Genomic DNA, 15954 nt, shown 5'->3' with positions numbered 1-15954 from the left:
CCAGCCTGGGCAACAGAGACCTCATCTCAGAGAAAAAAAAAGAAAGTACATTTCTCCCAGTTGCAAGGAACTGGTGTATTAACCAGGAGCTGCCGGGTAAGAAATTCACTGTAAATGAACAAACAGAGCCGTAGGGGAGTTGAGACCATCCTTAAACCAAACCTGCTGCTCCAAACTGTGAAACGTAAGCTGGGACCTAGGCCCTGTGGAGCAGCAGCCTGGATCTGCGTCTGTGGAGCCCAGAGTAGCAGAGTGGGGAGGAGGGGTTGCTAAGTGTATTTAGCGGGGACAGGCAGAGGGGTTTCTTCTGAATAAAAGGATCAACATAAGCTGGATGCAAAACAGACCACCTCCCCAGGCTCTGGAGATGGGCTGGGCTGCCCCTTCCCACCTGCACGGTGAAGTGTCTGCTTAGCCGCGCTTCGCCCTTTGTTTGTACAGCCTTCCTCCAAGACAGGAGCGTCTCTCCCCATCTTCCCAGTGAGGCTGCTTAGGCTGAGAGCAGTGAAGTCTGCACATCCCGTAGGGGACTGCTGGCCTGGGGCAGGACAAGAGGAGCAGGGTGTGGTGGCCCAGGTCCCGGAGTCAGCCAGTAAGGGCCACCAGGCGAGGGCGTCCTGCTGCTGGTGGCCATGTGCCACCTGTGCGGCCTGTAGCGGCCTGGGGTGTGAGAGCAGATTTCAGAGCGGCCATCGATGCAGCCTTGCAGAATCCTGTGGTGGCTGCAATTACTAAGAAACAGGGTGTCCACCGCCCACAATCATTTCCTTTTCTTTTTTTTTTGAGATAGGATCTCACCCTGTCACCCAGGCTGGGGTGCAGTGGCACGATCTCGGCCCATTGTAGCCTCAACCTCCTGGGCTCAAGCAATCCTCCCACCTCAGCCTCCCAAGTAGCTGGGACTACAGGTGAACTCCTCCATGTCCAGTTAATTTTTTGCATTTTTTTTTTTTTTTAAAGATGGGGTTTCTCTACGTTGCCCAGGCTGGTCTCTAGCTCATGAGCTCAAGTGATCTGCCTTCCTCAGCCTCCCAGAGTGCTGGGATTACAGGCACGAGCCACCTCACCCAGCCAATAATTTCCAAAGAAGAGGGCGAGGGCGAGGGGGTGATTTTCATTATAAGTGTGTTTATGGTACTTTATAATTGAATTTTCCTAATTGTTTTCTACTAAAAAAAAAAAGTTCATATAAATTTAAATCATTTTAAAATTTCTCTAAAAAGTGAGAGAATTTCCGTTTTGTTGTTGTTGTTGTTTGTTTGTTTTGAGTTTCACTCTTGTTGCCCAAGCTGGAGTGCAATGGTGCAATCTTGGCTCATCGAAACCTCCGCCTCCCAGGTTCAAGTGATTCTCCTGCCTCAGCCTCCTGAGTAGCTGGGATTACACGCATGTGCCACCACGCCTGGCTAATTTTGAATTTTTTTTTAGTAGAGATGGGGTGTTTCTGTGTTGGTCAGGCTGGTCTCAAACTCCTGACCTCAGGTGATCTGCCTACCTCGGCCTCCCAAAATGCTGGGATTACAGGCATGAGCCACCGCGCCCGGCCGAATTTCCTGTGTTTTTAACAAAAACTTTGAGGAGTTGCATTTGCACACTCAGCTGTCTAGGAATCTTTTCCTTCTTATTTCTTTGTCTTCACTTGCTGTGTACGTGTTGTTTGCAGCTCTACAAAAACCTCTGGGGCGCTGTCCTGCAGGAAAGCAAGGTGTTGGAGCGGGCGTCCTGGTGGCCAGAGTTTTCTGTGAACAAACCTGTCATAGGAAGTCTGAAATCAAAGCTGTAGTGGCGCCGGCACACATTCAGCCAAGTCTAATGAAACGAAGGGAACTAATCAGACGTGGACCTCAACTTCTGATTCCAGAACACGCTGGAGATTGCTGCTGCCTTCTGAGCCCGCACCTCTGCGCCTAAACTGCTGATTGACCTCACCGCCCAGGCGGACGGGAGGGAGGCGCCCGGCCGGCTGGGCTACTCTGGGATTGTGGTGATTTGCAGCGTGGAAAAGAAATGCACGTGATCATGTCTGCCTGACGCACCGTGGGTTTTTTGATCATTAGAATTTCGCACATTCAGTTTTCAGGGTTCAGCTCCTGACTCTAAAGTAGTAGACAGCTCATAGTCAGGGGTTTTCTGGTCAGACAACCTGTGATTTGTCTAGATTTTTTCCAGAGCTCCACTTCATTAAGAAGGCAGTGGTGCCAGTCTGGTTCTTTGTCAGCTCTCCCTCGGCTTTGTCACCTGATCAAATTATGTTATAACCTTATTAATTTGCACATAGATCATCTGAATGTCATGGTTTAAGACTTAAAGAGGAACATCTATTTGATTACTTTCTTTTGTGGAGCTGGAAATGTCTGTCGAGGAAATGTTTTTTTAAAAAGTAATGATTTGAGTGGGCAATTCAGTCTCCAACCCCCACCCCCCTGCCAGTTATATACAAATCACTTTATTCGTAACATGTTTGATCTGTTTGTTCCTGCAGAACCTGCCCAGCAGGTCCTTGCACACATGTGGCCTGTCCCCATGGTGCTGGCCACAGCCTGATTGCAGCAGACCGGGGCCATCGGTGCACGCCTTCCCCGGTCACTCCTGCTCCCCGCAGGGCCGTGGGCTTGGCTTCCCTTCCCAGTGTTAGGTTCCCAGAGCAGTGCCGTCTTGGCGTCTGGGTCCTGCTTCTTAACCTGTCATCTGCTCAGGGCATGGAAAGGGCTTTGTCATCAGTAGCAGGGAGTCGGGTCACTCTGGTGCCCCCTGACCCCTGTGGCCACGCTCTTGTCACCACAGTTCATCAAACAGATGTGACCCAGTGTGTCTCAGGACGGCCCAGTGTGTCTCAGGATGGTGCTGACCCAACCAGGACCAGTTCTTATTTTTCCGAGTAGCCCAGAGAACTTCTGAGCGTCTGAAGGGCATGGTCCAGAATAGTTTTAAAAACTGAATTTCCAGCACCGGAAACCACTTCTCAAGCTCATTTTCATGTTTCGAAAAGGGGCAGGACACCCCACCACCACATCCCACCCCTTTGGGGCTCCAGGGGCCTCTGAGGGGTAATTAGTGGCTTCTTTGATGAGCACCTACCGCCTGCCAGCGCCTTGCTGAGCACTCAGGATTTATCATCTTATGCGACCCTCAGCCAACTGTGTGGGGTGAGTTGTGCCGTTAGCTGTGTCTGCAGAGGAGGAGACCGGCCCCAACAGGCTGGACACTGCCGCAGGCAGACAGCAGGAGGTGGCCGAGTGGGATGAGAAGCCATGGGGCCTCCCTGGTGCCCGAGGGCCCCAGCACAGCGCTCAGACGCAATAGGTAGGCTGAGACGCTGGTGTCCATCATCAGTTGAACCCAGGAGAACCCCCACCTGAATTCATCTTGCTCTGGTTTAGAAGCTTCCTTGGGTTTAAACAAACTCTTCATGGTTTAAGTGTGTTTTGTCGATGATACTCTTCCTGCTTTCAGAGAGAATGGGAATGGGAGAGAGTGCTCAGGCCCTTGGCGATTTCGGTGGGGCGGTTCCTAGTACAAACCCAGAGGACACGTCAGTGGTGCCTGCCAGCGTCGGAGGGCCTCATTCCCCACTGAGGCTGCCACCCACAGGCCCCACGGGCCCAGGGGTCCCCAGCGCCACTGCCTGGGGGTCCCAGCCCAAGAGAGCAGTTGGGCCTGGGTGGGCTGTCAGCCAGGGTCATGCAGATTTCCATCGGGGTCCCCCTCACAGGACGCCTCAGACTGTGTGTGTGTGAGGGGACGGCTCCTTTGCCTAGACCTGTAGCTTTTCTAAGCAAGAAGGAACAGGCTCCGAAGTCCTCTGATGTGCCCGCAGCTAGATTCTTGGTGGTGGCCAGCCTGAGTTGGAGTCACGGTCACTCCTGCCTCACTGCCCTCTGGAGCAGGCCCCAGCTGTCCTTGTCTCCCAAGTAACTGAGCTTCGGGCATCTCTGGAGGGGTTTTCATGTTTTGCCTTTTTTATCACTTGGGACCTTGGTTTGTGGTCTAGTCCAGCGCTTGGTCTGAAACTACCTGTTTTTCCACCAGCAGGTCATAGAAGTTGTTCAAGGTCAAGGGTATGTTCAAGCTTTACAGAAATAAACACATTTGACTTTGGTGTCAGACACGACAGGTCTCATGCAGGAGCACTTTGTGTTGCTTGTAGCCACAAAGTCCCCATGTCAGACACAACGGGTTCTCATGCTGGAGAGCTTTGCGATGCCACAGTGTCACCATGTGAGACACGACGGGTTCTCATGCTGGAGAGCTTTGCGATGCCTGGCCACTATGTCACCATGTCAGACACAAACGAGTTCTTGTGCAGAAGAGCTTTGCGACACCTGGCCACTATGTCACCATGTGAGACACGACGGGTTCTCGTGCCAGAGAGCTTTGTGATGCCACAGTGTCACCATGTGAGACATGACAGGTTCTCATGCCAGAAAGCTTTGTGATGCCTGTGGCCACGATGTCACCATGTCAGACACGATGGGTTCTCATACCAGAGAGCTTTATGATGCCACAGTGTCACCATGTGAGACACGACGGGTTCTCGTGCTGGAGAGCTTTGCAATGCCACTATGTCACCATGTCAGATATGACGAGTTCTCTTGCAGGAGAGCTTTGCGACGCCTGTGGCCATGATGTCACCATGTGGTTTGCATTTTCATATCCACCTGTTGGAAAGGTCCTCGTTCCCCAAATTTGGGAGCTGGCACACTTTACTGGCAGTGTTGACAAAAAGCCAAGCTCTGTGAAATATTTGAAGAGGTTTATTCTGAGCCAAATGTGAAGACTATGACCTGTGACACAGCCCTGGGAGGTCCTGAGAATAGCTGCCTAAGATTGCTGAGTTACAGCCTGATTTTATACATTTTAGGGGGACAGAAGTTAGAGGCAGAGACGTCAGTCAGTGCATGGAAGGTGCACATTGGTTCAGCCCAGAAAGGTCTGAAAACGAGCTTCTAAGTATAGGTGTGTTACAGGAAAGGGGTCACCATCCAGACCCCAAGAGAGGGTTCTTGGATCTCATGCAAGAAAGAATTCAGGGTGAATCCATAGCATAAAGTGAAAGCAAGTTTATTTAGAAAGTGAAGGAATAAAAGAATGACTACTCCATAGAGCAGCCTCAAGGGCTGCTGGTTGCCCATTTTTATGGTTATTTCTTGGTGATATAATAATCAAAGGGTGGATTCATGCCTCCCCTTTTAAGACCATATAGGGTAACTTCCTGACGTTGCCGTGGCATTTGTAAACTGTCATGGCGCTGGTGGGAGTGTAGTAGTGAGGACGACCAGAGGTCACTCTCATGGCCATCTTGGGTTTGGTGGGTTTTAGCTGACTTCCTTACTGCAACCCATTTTATCAGCAAGGTCTTTATGACCTGTATCCTGTGCTGACCTCATCTTATCCTGTGACTTAATGCCTTAAGTGTCTGGGAATGCAGGCCAGTAGGTCTCAGCCTCATTTTACCCAGCTCCTATTCAAGATGGAGTTGCTCTGGTTCACACACCTCTGACATTTCCCCCATCCCTTTTGTAAGAGAACCTTTAATCCTAAGGGTTGCAGAGGGATGAAGAACCATCTTCTGTAACTTCTTCAGGCTGAATAGGGTCAATGATACCCTTGCCTGTTAAGGTCTCTTCTGTTCAGGGTAGAGAAGAGCTCAGCCAGAAAGCCTTGGAATGGTGAAAGCCATTCATAACTTGAGTTCTGACAAAAGGTGATGTCTGAAAGATTATTGTTTAAGAAAACATTCAGTAAGCTTATCCTGCATTCCTACACAAAGGGTAGAACAGCAGTATAACAGAATAAGCAAAACTATCACAAGTAAACCGAATTAGAAGGCTTTCCATGAACTGAGCAGTTGGTGGAACCAGGCTGACATGGGGTTGTTCGCTGATTCTAATGTGCCCAGAATTAGAATACTGATCCAGATTTTTACATTATCCATCCCTCTTGTTTCTTCTGAGCAGCAGGCAGAGATCACTGGTTGGTTCACAGGAATAAGCAGGGTTAGCCTAAATTGCAGAAACAAACTTAAAAACAACTGATGAAATTAGAATTTAAGAAGTGTGCCATAGTTCTTGAAACTAATTTCTGTAGTTTCCCATTTTCCATTTTTACTAAAGACAAATCATGGTAAGACTGATTTGCTTCATTATACTTGGCCTGATTATTTGTATAAAGTACAGCAAGAATAATTGTTTTTCACATAAGCTCTTTTTAAATTGGCTTTGATGGAAACTCTGTTCCATAGAAGGAATCTCAGATAAGACTTATTTAGAGCCAGGCCCTGCCACGGGTTTGTACCCTCAAATATTTATGAGTTGAATAAATTCCTCTCCTCTTGAGGCCTCAAGATAACTTGGGACTCCTGGACCTGTTAGAAAGTGATATTCTTTACTTACCACAGGTCAGGAACCCCATACAGGGACTGTGAAGACAAAATATGAGGCGTTTCCCCAAGGGGCTTTTATTGGCTTTACAAGTCAAGTGTGATTCCTTAATGCAAAGCATCCCATTCCAGTTAAAGCCTTGGTAAAATAACCAGTTTTTCTAATTGTGTCCTGTTACAAAAGAAATCAGATTTTTATTGTGCTTATGCAAATAACTATATTGCCATAAATTAAGAATACTGACAGTTTCCAAATTCTGAAGAAATCAGAGAAATATGCTCCAAATTTTGTTCACAGGAGTATAGTTTACTCAGGAGTATATTTTACTCAATTGCTAAAAGCTGTAAATAGCTCAAAAGAAAAGTTTCCTTGATTCTGAAAAACAAAACAAAGGATCAGCAACATTTTAAGTAAAGTTAAAAACATTACTTCAGTTTTTTATTGGTTCGGTTAATTTAGTTAACGCCTGTTTTGCTTGATATTCATTAACATTTCAGCTTTCTATGAGAGTTCTGAAAGTTTTTTCTCTCTTCTAATATCACAATTTCCAAAGTTATTAAAAACCTGCATTTAAGACTACCTGTTAGAGCTCTATAGTTGGTTGTAAACCACCTTCTAAAAAGGATTACAACAAGACAATTGTCTGTGGATAACAAAATGTTTTAGGGCAGCCACAATCAAAAACATGAAATTTGGTTGCCTTCTTGGCATACAATGATTTTATGTAACAATTATAATTATTAATAACATACACTAAATCACATTAGAATTATAGGATTTTCCCATATTTTTGAAACATATACCAATAACACATTTATATAAATATAGCCCAAAGAAAACCAAACACCAGTTCACATTTGATAATGCTTCCTGAGTGGTTTTTGTACCAAATAAGCCAAATGTCACTGTTGCATTAGTGCACCATTGATGTCAAACCCAATTAATTCTTAATGAAATCTTATAGACAAATATCTTCAATGTTAATCAGTTTGGCCATAAGGTAAGATTCTCATAAGCCTTTGATAACTTACCTTTACACATTTTTATTAAAGAGCAGATCATAGGGAGGTTTTTGCTCTAAGAAAAAACCTGTTGTGCTTTTATTCCAATGTTCAGTTTACAGAAAAACTGAATAATACTGCTTTAACTTTAGCCAATTTGTTCAGACACAGAATTTTTTTACAAGATTAACTTTTCACAAGCCTTCCACAACTTGCTTAAAGCTTCAGCTTGATTCTAATTTAAAATAATCCTTTTTCTTTTTCTTTTTTTTTTTTTTTTGAGATAGAGTCTTGCTCTGTCACCCAGGCTGGAGTGCAGTGGCGTGATCTTGGCTCACTGCAAGCTCCGCCTCCTGGGTTCACGGCTTTCTTCTGCCTCAGCCTCGCAAGTAGCTGGGACTACAGGCTCCCGCCACCACGTCCGACTAATTTTTTTTGTATTTTTAGTAGAGACGGGGTTTCACCATGTTAGCCAGGATGGTCTTGATCTCCTGACCTCGTGATCCACCCACCTCAGCCTCCCAAAGTGCTGGGATTACAGGCGTTAGCCACCATGCCCGGCCTAAAACAATCTCTTAACCCTTTCATCTAGGTAAGAAAAATTCACATTCTCATGTCTTCTTATAATCTTTTAACAAAAGACACATTTCACTTTTCTTACACATCTTGCACTTAAAACTTTTTTTAGCAGTCTTAATTACATGTTACAATGTTAATTCTTAGTGACTTACTTTTGGTGAAAACCTTGGTAAGTTGGGGATTCTAATTGTGTACCAGGTGTGGAAGTTAGCCTAGGACATGCCAGGCAGAAGTGCAGATAAAGGCTGACTCCAGCATAGCTAGGGGCATGGCTAACTCCACATGTCCCTGGCCTTATCTGGAATCTAATGCTCCAGAGTAGGAAACTGAATAAATTTTAAAAGTCAAAGAAGCAGTTTATGACCTTAAAGCATTTAGCAAACTTAATATCTGACCTGCATAATTTAGACCACATGTTTACTTGTTTGAAGATATTTTCATTTTACCAATAATCTTTAAAAATCCTTATTTCCCAAAGATTACTTAAGTCATATGAACTAAAAGGTATTACACTTTTTACTTTTCTGACAAAATATTTAAGCACTTATTTTTAAACCAATTAAAGCTCTTTCATATATAAACATCACACACATAATACATATAAATACATAGGAGATAACTTATTTTCCAAGCCAGGAATTGAACCCTGAACCTGGGCCACCATTGTGAAAAGAGAAAGCATGGCCGTGTGGTTACAAGGTCAAGCTCCCAAGAACATAGAAGACAAGAAGGAAACCTCATCCAGTTTTTTCAGGGACCTGCAGCAATGTTTGTAACTGACCGGTTTGCTGAGCTGTCTTGAAAAGCAAGCTTACAGGTATCCTAAGTCCATGCTCTATCTCAAGGCACTCCTCTTTATGACAGAACAATACAGAAAGATGCGCAAATCACACCAGACCTGGTTGGCTACAGCTGAAGACTAGCCTCACAAATCCTTTATTCCATTTATCAAAACTTTACAGGAGATAAACAATTATTTTTACAATTTATTCAACCAGTTTGCACAGAGAGAGAAAAGCATTGCCTGAGGCAGCATGGGGAACGCGAGGCGCTCAGGGAGGTCAGAGAAAGACCTATCCATTGCAGCCGCACTGAAAAGTTCCGGTGGCTGCTTGTCGGTCATGAAGGGATCTTTTCCACAGTCCCATCAGCTCTCAAGTTTCCCCGTTTAGGGAGGAAAAAACTCCCCAAGTCCCACAATCCTGTACGTGCCTAATTCTGTCACTCACAGCCATCAGCAAAGAGTGCAAGGCAGATTAATCCAAAGAGAATAGCAGTTAACATCCCGTAGTGCCAAACCTGTTCTTAGCCAGAAGGGACTTTACCTAGAGGGACCTTACTGAGAGGGGCCTCTAACCCAGGGTTGGTCAGGCGTCCTTACCTTTTCTTAAGAGGCCCCTCTAACCCACTGTGTTTTAGGAGAGACTCTAAGTCCCCCAAGTTGGGCCTCTAACCCAATCCCATCCTTTACCCAGGTACCCCACCACTTATTCAAAGTCCGCCAATCAGTGGTGCAGTCTACTTCTTTTGGATCGAGAGGTCTCCTCAGTATCATCCCTTCCATGATTCACCAGAAAGATGTTACCAGACCCCACCACTTACCCAAAGTTACCCTTTGGGTCAAGGGTTTCCACACTATGGTTCCTTCCATGGTCACCAGAAAGATGTTACAGGAAAGGGCTCCCAGTTCAGACCCCAAGAGAGGGTTCTTGGATCTCACGCAAGAAAGAATGCAGTGCCAGTTCATAAAGTGAGAGCAAGTTTATTAAGAAAGTAAAGGAACAAAAGATTGGTTACCCCTAGACGAAGCAGCCCTGAGGGCTGCTGATTGCCCATTTTTGTGGTTATTTCTTGATATGCTAATCAGGGTGTAGATTATTTATGCCGCCCCTTTTTAGACCATATAGGGTGGCATCCTGATGTTGCCGTGGCATCTGTAAACTGTCATGGCACTGGTGGGAGTGTAGCAGTGAGGAGGGCCAGAGGTTACTCTTGTTGCCATTTTGGTTTGGGTGGGATTCAGCCAGCTTCCTTATTGCAGCCTGTTTTATCAGCAAGGTCTTTCTGACCTGTATCTTGTGCTGGCCTCCTATCTCATCCTGTGACTTAGACTACCTAACCATCTGGGAATGCAGCCCAGTAGGTCTCAGCCTTGTTTTACCCAGCTCATATTCTAGATGGAGTTTCTCTGGTTCACACGTCTCTGACAGGTAGATTCAAAAATTTCCTGATTGGCAATGGGTTGAAAGAGGTAAGCTTTGTCTAAAGAGTTGAACTCAGCTTGAGTTAAGGTGGGGGGAGGATGATTGTGGAAGCCAAGGTTTTTGTCATGTTGATGAAGCCTCCAGATAGCAGGCTTCAGAGAGAATAGATGTGTTTGTCTCTTACAGGACCTTAAAAGGTGTCAGACTCTCCAGAAAAAGCCTAATAAGGGAAGCAGATTCTCTGCAGAAAGCAAATTTCCCCCACGAGAGACAGCTTTGCAAGGGCCATTTCAAAATATGTCAAGGAAATATATTTTGGGGTAAAATACTTTGATTTCCTTCAGGGCTATTATCTGTCATGTGATGCCACACTGGAGTCCGGTTGAACTGGGTATCTTATTGCTACAAAGAGTCTGTTTTGTCAGTCTAGGATCTCTGTTGTCATTTTAATGTTGGTCATTTGTGTCTAAATTCCAAAGGGGGGGTGGGTATAATGAGGCTTCCCCAACCCTCCTTCCTATTCATGGCCTGAACTTGGTTTTCAGGTATCTTTGGGTCCCCTTGGCTGAAAGGGGATCCACTCAGTCGGCTGGGGGACTTAGAACTTTAGTTTTGGTTTACAGCAGGATTTGATGGGCATGCATACTAATTAATGTGAAAGTGTTGTCTGTGGGCAGCGGAGGGCTTGGGCCGTGTCCAGGCCACACACTGCAAGGGTGCAGCCCCCACACATGGTCCCTGCTCCCAAAGCTGTTGCCCCCACTGCAAGAGTGGGTTAGGTTAAGGTGTAGCCATGACATTCTAGAAACTACATTTTTTTGTGATGGTCATTTTGAAAATAAAACATTTGAAAACATTGCACAGGAAAAACTTGAATAATTGGAATAAAAATGTTCAGTTTAATGTCATCGCTTTCTGCCACTCGCTTTCTGATTGTAAAACTAACGTGATTGTTAGGTGCTATTTTGGTAATGTAGAAAAGTTTAAAGATGAAAATAGATATCACTTATAACTCCACATGGAGAAATGGTTGCCCCGCCGATTTAATTGATTTACTTTTGGGCCCAGAATTTGATTCATTGTACCCCTTGGTTCATGCCCGTGATGCTCTACTCAGCACTGAAGCCGGAAGCCGGACATTGACAGTGACTTGCCCCTGCCCCAAAGTCCTTCCTGCACCCCCTCGAGGGCCCCCGTCTCCTGGCCCTGGTGTCTGCTTTCCTCTCAGCTGCCGGGAACGTGTTAGTGTGCACTGTTCTCCTTTCCCTCACCTGCTGGTATCATGTTAGCGTGCACCGTTCTGCACACTTCCTTCCACCCACAGGCCGGGATCATGTTAGCATGCACCGTTCTGCTCACTTCCTTCCACCCACAGGCCGGGATCGTGTTAGCGTGCGCCATTCTGCTCACTTCCTTCCACTCACGGGCCGGGATTGTGTTAGTGTGCACCGTTCTGCTCACTTCCTTCCACTCACAGGCCAGGATCGTGTTAGGGTGTGCACCGTTCTGCTCACTTCCTTCCACTCACAGGCCAGGATCGTGTTAGGGTGCGCCGTTCTGCTCACTTTCTTCCACCCACAGGCCGGGATCGTGTTAGTGTGCACCGTTCTGCTCACTTCCTTCCTCTCACAGGCCGGGATCGTGTTAGCATGCGCCGTTCTGCTCACTTCCTTCCACTTACCTGTCGGGATCGTGTTAGCGTGCACCATTCTGCTCACTTCCTTCCACCCACAGGCCGGGATCGTGTTAGCATGCACCGTTCTGCTCACTTCCTTCCACCCACAGGCCGGGATCGTGTTAGCGTGCACCATTCTGCTCACTTCCTTCCACCCACAGGCCAGGATCGTGTTAGGGTGCGCCGTTCTGCTCACTTTCTTCCACCCACAGGCCGGGATCGTGTTAGTGTGCACCGTTCTGCTCACTTCCTTCCTCTCACAGGCCGGGATCGTGTTAGCGTGCGCCGTTCTGCTCACTTCCTTCCACCCACAGGCCGGGATCGTGTTAGCGTGCACCATTCTGCTCACTTCCTTCCACCCACAGGCCGGGATCGTGTTAATGTGCACTGTTCTGCTCACTTCCTTCCACCCACATGCCGGGATCGTGTTAGCGTGCGCCGTTCTGCACACTTCTTCCTCTCACCTGCTGGGATCATGTTAGCGTGCACCGTTCTGCTCATGCCCACTTTCTTCCTCTGTGTACGTGTGTGTGGTTTTCGTATCAGAAGTGGGTCGTACTCTGTGGACATCTTTTTCCACTTAAAGTCATGTCACAGCCATTTTCCCAGTCCAGTAACATGAATGTACAAGATTAGCAAACTTCCTCCTAGAGATGGAGAGTTCAAGGCTTCTGCTCCGTGGCAGCCATCCGTGCGCATGCATCACGGTAGGTGGGTTGGTCCCAGTGGCTTTGCTGAGACACGCTCTGCACAGGGGAGGTTTCTGAAACCGCCAGGGTGGGAGGCAGTGAGGCGGGTGGAGCAACAAGTGGGAACGAAGGAGCAGAGTCTAGGGCAAGCTCCTGGGTGGACAGCAGCTGCACTATCTGTTGGATGTGGGACTTCCCTCATTGATGAAATGAATAAGAGAATCTTCCCCATCCTGCTGTTGTTGGTGTTAAAACGGGTTAATGCATGAAAGCAACAGAGCCCGGCCTGCAGACAGTGCTTGGTAAGTCTCCTCTTCCCAGCATGTTCAGCAGGAAGCCCTCATTCCCTCTAGAATGTAGAAGTCTTGCCAGCAGTGGCGTGTTTGTTCTCTGCCTGTTACCGACCTGACGGGAACATAAAATTGGTGTCTTCTGTATAGATTTCCTTCTTATTGCCCCTCCTGTGGCTGAACATGCCTTCCCCTATGCTTGAAGTCTGTTCATATTTGTTCTGCTGTGGTAACTGCCCATTCTTATTCTCTATCTAATAAAGCATTTCGTTTTGAAAATATTTTGTTGGCTTGTAAAATATTTGTACCTATTAAGCACAGCAAACCTGTAACATATTCACTGTAAATCATTATTCCTCAGGCATCATTTGCCATTTAACTGTATTTTTTTTCTTTTTGATGTAACCTGCTAAAGTTTACATTTTTAAATCAGAAATACTTGCACATTTTAAAACGAAGACTCTTATGCTCTAGCCTTTGAGATCATGCTTGGAAAGTCCTTTCCCACACCAAAATTATTTACATTTTCATCTCTTTTTCTCTGAGTACGTTTCCGTGTTTAATTGACTGGGAATGTATTTCGAGATGTGATGTGAGACAAGGATCTGAAATGCTTCGCCCACTGAATCATGCACTGACCGAAACGCCACCTGTATGAGTGCTAAAATCATTGTTGCTGGACCTCTGTCTGCACTGTTTAAATTTACTGTTGTTTCTCACATCAGCTTCTGTTGTTTTCATGGTTGTAGTTCTCATACTTTTAATATCTGTTGGAGCAAATAAAGCCTCATTTCTCATCTTTCCCAAAAATGTCTTATGTATGTGAACTTTGGTGTTATTTGTCAAGTCTGAGCATTCTCCCACCCCCATATTAAAGAATGTTCTCTGGAGTTTGTCTGGAGGTTTTGTTTAACTTTTAGATTCACATCAGGAGAGTCTGTATCTTCATGGTAAGTGGTCTTCCCATCTAAGACTATTTCTTCAAGCTGTTTTTGATAAAAAGCTGTGTGGTTTTTGTCTGTTTATTTTGGTCACCTTATTGAACCCTTATTTTTATTATTACGGTTTTTCATGGATTCTCTTTGATTTTCCTTCTCTATCATTGGCAAATAGTGATGGTTTACCCTTACCCTTCTGATATGGCTTGGCCGTGTCCCCACCCAAATCTCCTCTTGAACTGGAGTTCCCATAGTCCCCACGAGTCATGGAAGGCACCTGGTGGGAGGTAATTGAATCATGGGGTAGTTACCTCCATGCTGTTCTTGTGATAGTGAATGAGTTCTCATGAGATCTGATGTTTTTATAAGGGACGTTCCTCCCTTTAATCGGCACTTCTCCTTCCTGCCATCATGTGGAAAAGGACGTGTTTGCTTCCCCTTCCACCATGATTGTAAGTTTCCTGAGGCCTCCCCAGCCATGCTAAACTGTGAGTCAATTAAACCTCTTTCCTTTATAAACTACCCGGTCTTGGGCAGTTCTTTATACCAGTGTGAGTGAGAACGGACTAATACACCTTCCAAAACTTTTACCCGTCATTTAACTTTCCCATCTAATGACATCTGCTGGCCCTGCCGGAACAATCTTCCACACCGTGCTGGGGCACCATTGCCTGGTGTCTGCCATTATGGGAATGCCTTCAGCCTTCACATTAGTTTGATGCTGTGTGGAGGGTGGACTGCAAAGACAGTCTTGCTTGGCAGTGGACACAAGTGTGTGTCCGTGACTGTGCCCGCGGCCAGAAATCTCTGTGACTCACCAAGGGAGATGCCTGCAGAAAGAGAGAAGTTTCTCATCCTGAGCATAAACACAGAGTGAGCTTCCTGAGGCTACACGGAACCAGCTGGGATCCATGCATGCAGAGACATCTCAAAACCACAGGCGGATGAAGCAGATAAAAATCAGCCAGACCCCATCATCTGTGAAAGCCCAGAAATATCTTGGGGTTGAGGTCTTTGCAGCTGTCGTCACTAAGGATCTTGATGGTGGCAGAGGCGTGGGAACGCTTTCATTTTAGGATGTGTAGTTGACATGGAGCAGCCACTTGGAAGCTTGGTTTGGATACACTTCTGACGGCTCAGCCCAAGCGTGAATCACGTTCCCCCATCATTGTGTATCCACCCCGCCCTCCAGGTTTCAGGTGGTTCCAGTCCCTGGGCTGCCGGCCAGCAGGGAGTGTCCATCTGACCAGTGTTTAGCGAGCACCTAGCTACACATAGCACTGTGTGGGGACAGCATGTGCCATAGGAGCACCTCATCACAAGAAGCTGCCTTCCTGCTTGATGTTGTTCATGTGGGCCTTTTACTAAGACACTTCCCAGGCTTTTCATGGGTCCTATAGGGCCGTGGCCCCATCTGAAGCATGTCCCAGCCATGGATCCCCTGGAAGTCAGGGGGTCTTGGCTTCCCTCCTTATGTGGTGGACCCTTTGGGCTTCCTGTCCAACTTCCAACCCTTCCTTCTCACTAACAGAACCCCAGTTCTGTCCAGATTTCTCCCTGGATGTGGACAGCCCCAAGCCTTGGGAAGCTGCCCTGCCCCAGCACTGGCTCACCTTGGCTGAAGTGCCCCAGCACCTTCCATCCCCTTGGCCCCAGGGACTGGCTCAGTGATGAGGCCGAGCCCAAGGGTCCTGTTGGGTTCAGTCTTAAAGACTGGCTGGGGACGTTGGGACAGAAGTGGCTTCTTGCTTCTGGGGGACATTGCCATGGCCACTGAGGAGCTTCAGGTGGCCTTAGCCATGTTGCCACCATGATAAGGCCAAAGCCACCCTACGGAGTGGGGCATGCCATGGGAATCACGGACCACAGTGGAAGCACAACTACAGGCCATGGCTGCAGGAGGACAGGGCCCTGGATGGATGACGGCTCTTCCCTCTCTGGCTTGCAGTTCTCCTGCAGAATTGACCGAATGCAACACCCTGGAAAAAGGAGGAAATGACCCGAACAGCCCAGGGTGTGGCCTTGGTCCTCCCAGATGGGATACTCTGCAATGCATCTGCTCGGTGAGCCCAGTGGTACCCAGGCTACAAAAACCAGGGCAGAGCACTTTTGGGTCCCTCTGCGGTGCAAGGTGGGCATGCACAGATGTGACTCTGTCCACCCTGGGTGGCTCTCCTGAGCCCTGGGGCCATGGCTGG

At 47.0% G+C, this 15954-nt stretch overlaps 1 protein-coding gene and 1 long non-coding RNA gene across 2 annotated transcripts in view; both read left to right on the top strand.

The window, feature by feature from the left end:
* Positions 1 to 2456, top strand: part of ACOX3 (acyl-CoA oxidase 3, pristanoyl) — a 53404-nt gene extending 50948 nt beyond the window's left edge. The window contains exon 18 of the mRNA XM_012002174.1: positions 1664 to 2456. Coding sequence (XP_011857564.1) covers positions 1664 to 1783 — 120 coding nt within the window. The 3' untranslated portion in view covers positions 1784 to 2456. The remainder of the gene's footprint in view (positions 1 to 1663) is intronic.
* An 8789-nt stretch (positions 2457 to 11245) lies between these two features.
* Positions 11246 to 13843, top strand: LOC105555299. The gene is made up of 3 exons (XR_001008454.1): positions 11246 to 11539; positions 11746 to 11847; positions 11950 to 13843. It is a non-coding gene; the product is annotated as an uncharacterized LOC105555299 (long non-coding RNA).
* Positions 13844 to 15954: the final 2111 nt, after the last annotated feature.

This window comes from Mandrillus leucophaeus, unplaced genomic scaffold (genome assembly GCF_000951045.1).
Source record: "Mandrillus leucophaeus isolate KB7577 unplaced genomic scaffold, Mleu.le_1.0 Scaffold68, whole genome shotgun sequence".
Classification (NCBI taxonomy): Eukaryota; Metazoa; Chordata; class Mammalia; order Primates; family Cercopithecidae; genus Mandrillus; species Mandrillus leucophaeus.
The sequence above is the reverse complement of the archived record's forward strand: the minus strand, read 5'-3'. Positions and strand labels throughout refer to the sequence as shown.